This window comes from Phasianus colchicus, chromosome 21 (assembly GCF_987193195.1).
Source record: "Phasianus colchicus chromosome 21, bPhaCol1.hap1.1, whole genome shotgun sequence".
Lineage (NCBI taxonomy): Eukaryota > Metazoa > Chordata > Aves > Galliformes > Phasianidae > Phasianus > Phasianus colchicus.
This window is the reverse complement of record NC_143456.1, coordinates 1,395,828-1,399,797: the sequence shown is the minus strand read 5'-3', so window position 1 is coordinate 1,399,797 and position 3,970 is coordinate 1,395,828. Positions and strand designations below refer to the sequence as shown.

General features: G+C 60.1%; 1 protein-coding gene across 3 annotated transcripts in view; it reads left to right on the top strand.

Annotated features, from left to right (window-relative positions):
• The first annotated feature begins 891 nt into the window (after nucleotides 1-891).
• RNF43 (ring finger protein 43) overlaps nucleotides 892-3,970 on the top strand; it is a 55,331-nt gene continuing 52,252 nt past the window's right edge. Inside the window, exons 1-2 of one of the 3 annotated variants that reach the window (XM_090122464.1) lie at nucleotides 892-1,306; nucleotides 1,414-2,725. In XM_090122464.1, the coding sequence (XP_089978590.1) occupies nucleotides 2,489-2,725 (237 nt within the window). In that variant the 5' untranslated portion in view covers nucleotides 892-1,306; nucleotides 1,414-2,488. Of the gene's footprint in view, nucleotides 2,726-3,970 lie in introns of all 3 variants that reach the window. The other 2 variants (XM_090122465.1, XM_090122466.1) reach the window with 2 other exon arrangements.

Genomic DNA, 3,970 nt, shown 5'->3' with positions numbered 1-3,970 from the left:
GTTCTTAGTTACAAAGGACATGTCATGGTTGGAAAAAATCTTTCATGTTTCATAGAATCTTAGAATCATTAAGGTTGGAAAAGACTTCTGAGATCCCCGAGTCCAACCCATCTCACCGTGCCCACTGCGTCCCTCGGTGCCACATCCCCACGGCTCTGGAGCTCCTCTGGGGGCAGTGACCCCATACCTTCCTGTGCCACTGCAGCACCACTCTTTCTGAGAAGCTTTTCCTGTTATCCCGATTTCCATCACAGATACCCTGATTTCCTGAGTTCCCACTGCCACCTTTATGAGCAGACACCCACTGCCCAACAGACCCATTCTTATTTTCAGAAGCGAACCTGTTCTTCTTTGCATAACCCATGAGGTTGGTCAGGCACTATTTAGGAACCCGCCATTCATCTGTTCGCTTGCTCGGATGCCCCTTCCGTGAGCAGCGCTGGGCCCTGCGTACAGCTGAGCACCGGCCATTGTTCCCGGTCACCTCGCAGCGCTCTCCTCGAGCACCACTCCACCGCGGCCGCTTCACTCACTTCCAGTCACAGCCCCGCTCCGAGGTTACGGCTCTGACCTGCGGCATTATTCACCTCTCAGCGATGTCAGAGCCGAATAAGAGCTGAATTCCAGACCTCTGACATCAGCCCGACCCGAACCCTCCGCAGCAGGGAGCCGGACGAGGGCTCCCGGACGGCAGCGAGCGGGAGGGCCGCGGCCGAAGGGCAGAGCCGGCGGACGGCCCGGGGAACCGCGGCGGTGCGGAGCGGCGCTCGGCCCGGAGCCCGCGGATCGGCGGGAGGGGGCGCCCGGGAGCGGGGCCGGGCCGGGCCGGGCGGGGCGGGGCGGGCGCTCGGCTCCGCTCCACCCTCACTTTGTGTCAGCAGGTAGCAGCCCGCAGCCCCGCCGGGCGGCTCCGACGGCCGAGCCGCTCCTCCGCCCTCCGCTCCCGCAGGCGCTGCCCCGGAGGAGCTCCCCCGCGGGATCCGTTCGCCTCCCGATGATGCCCGAACGGCCCGGCCGGGCTCCCCGCGGGACCGCGGCCGATGCTTCGGGCTCTGCCGCTCAAGGCGCGTAGAGCCGCCGTGCGGGACTCCCTCGGAAAGGCTCCGGCGCCGCTCCGTCCCCAGCGCTGCCCGCACGCGGAGCGCTCCGCCCCGAAGCCGCCCCGCGCACCTCCGCGCACCTCCGCCTCGCGCCGCCCCGTCGTGCAAAGATCTCCGCTTTAAACGACGCTCCGCGCTCTGTAGGGAAGGAAGAGAAGATCGCGAACACGCGGCATCAGGCGCGCCGTGTGCTTCAACCACTGGAAGTAACTCGGGGGGGTTCTGGGGACCCCCGTGCGGTGCAGCAGCGCTGTGCTGTGCTGTGCTGTACTGCGCTGCCCAACAGGTTTGCAGATGATTCTTTATTTTTCAGTCCTTTCTGAGCGCGGTCCCTCCCGTCCCGGCGGCGCGCCCCGTGTCGGCCCTCCAGGTGCGGAGGGCGCGTTGCTGTGACCCCTGGGCGGACCATGGGATTTGCTGCTGTGCTGCACGGGGCCTTCGGTTGGGACGGTGTTGGACGCACAGCTCCCGGAACTCGCAGCGTGAGAGCAACAGGAGACGCTGCGGCGCTGCGCTCCGTACCTGCCCCGCTCCGTGCTTAAGGGCTGACAGAATTCGGGGCCTTTTCGGACGTTTCCCGGCAGCTATGGCAGGGAGCTTCGTGCTGTGACCGACCTGGGACCCGCAGCCGGAGTTGGACTGAGCCGGGAGTACGGGCTGAGAGCCCGAGCTGCTCTGAATGAAGCATTTCTGGTGCGATGAGGATGGATGGGATCGCCCCGGGTTGGACGGGGACGGCGCAGTAGCAGACTTTTCTTTCTGCCGCAGACTCAAGAAGCACCTCCTGCACGGTTCTTAGGAAGGACCCCAATAATCACAGGCGGCGTACGGCGTGCCGAGCTCCGGCACGTGCTGGGAGGTTCCGTGCCGGCGTGGCCCAGAGATGGGTGCGTTGGGCCCAGCGGGACCGACACAGGAGCCACGGGGACACCGTGCCCATGCAGAGCCCTCCCTGCTCCCCACGCTGCGGGGCTGAGCTCTGGGACCCCCCCTGCACCTGAACTGCCCCCTGCTTGCCACCTGCTCGGCCTTTTCCGCCACTTTCCCTGGATTTATTTTCTGCAGGACTGACTGGAAACTTAGGATTCTTTTTTGGAAACTTTGGATTATATTATCATTATATATATATATATATTTGATCAAAGTATGCTCCCAAGCTCCCAGCAGCCTTTGAGCACGTGGCACCGAGGAAGAGAAGCAGCGATGGCACGGAGCCGGGCGGCTGTGCAGTGAGCAGTCTGCTCCAAACTTCCCCCCGCCCGCCCTGCGTGCTCCCCACACCCTCGTGCCCCCCGCACCCCCCGGAGCCCCGCGGCTGGGAGCAGGGCGAGGGCGCAGCGCGTCCCCAGCGGTATGCGTGGCCCGGGCACGCGGCCGCAGCTGGGAGCATGAGCGGTGGCCCCCAGCTGCAGCTGGCGGTCCTCTGGCCTTGGCTGCTGATGGCTTCTCTGCAGGCAGGGCTCGGCCGCACCGGGCCGGCGCTGGCGGCGGCCGTCGAGTCGGAGCGGGCGGCGGTGCAGAAGGCCATCATCAGGGTGATCCCGCTGAAGGTGGAGCCCATCGTGCTGGAGGGGGAGTTTGCCAGCGTGGCCGAGGTCACTCCCGCCGAGGGAAAGCTGCTCCAGGTAGGGGCAGCTGTGCTTCACCTGCGTCCTTCCATGCTCCCACCCTTCTCACCCCTCTTCCTCTCCGTGCTTCCCAACGAATGCGTTTGGCTTTATGGCTGCATGCACACGAGGTGGTTTTGATGCGAGCTGTCCACCACTTTGCTCTGCGCCTTCCATAGAAGCACAGAATCATTACCATTGGAAAAGATCCCCAAGTCCAAGCCCAAGCCATCCCACCACATCCCTCAGTGCCACATTCCCACAGCTCTGGAACACCTCCAGGGACGGTGACCATCACCTCCCTGGGCAGCTGTGCAGTGCAGCACCACTCTTTCAGAGATATTCCTGATACCCATCCTGACCCTCCCCTTTGTGCTGCTGCTCTCTCACTGTGCTGTGCTTTCAGGCCCCAGTGCTTATGTAAGCGTGGGTCTTTTGCTCTGCGTGCAGCAGTGTTAATTTTGGATGCGGCCGGTCGATTGCATGGAGATTATCACCTATCTTAATTGATGTTATAAAGCTGAGTGTGTTGCTCAAGTCACATGTTGGGCACTGAGCATCTGACCAAAACACAGTTCTTTTTACTGTGGGAAATCTATAAAACTTTGCTCACGTTGCTGGGTTCTGCTGCAGCCAAATACACCTCCAGGTGTTGCCCAGCAGAAGCACTGACCCTGCTGGCTGTAGTCTGCATGTAGTGCTGGAAGCTGAATTTCTCCCATCCAGTGCTGCTTCTGGGCTGTCACCATGTGTGTGTTTTTCAGTGAAATTGATGCTTGTTTCTGCTCTTTGCTATGAAGGGAGAGCCTCTGGCTCCTTGCCGTGGATGCAGATGCTGTGAGCTCAGAGCTCTGTACTCCGATGGCCATTTGCTCATCAGCCATGTGCTTTACTCTTGAAAACCAAAACTGACAGAGCAGCCTGCATTAACCTTGAAGGTTTTCCATGCTTGGCTTTCAGAGTCTTAATGAAGCTGATAACCTGTGGATTTAAATTAGAATCAGAAGTTTTGAGCAGGCCTTGCAGGAGAAGAAGGCAGTCTTAACATGGTCATGTGGCTGACAGTGAAAACAGATAATTGGTGACGTTCGTAGATCCTGCTCGCAGAGCCTTTTGAACTAATCGGAATGAAAGCGATGTTATAAAGTTATATTACCAGGATAAAAACTATCTTGGACAAATGCTCTCAAGGTCCCGCCGTGTTGTGAGGCAATGTCCAGGAAAGTCAATATTTATTCCTTACAAAAACTACAGTGGTGTTGC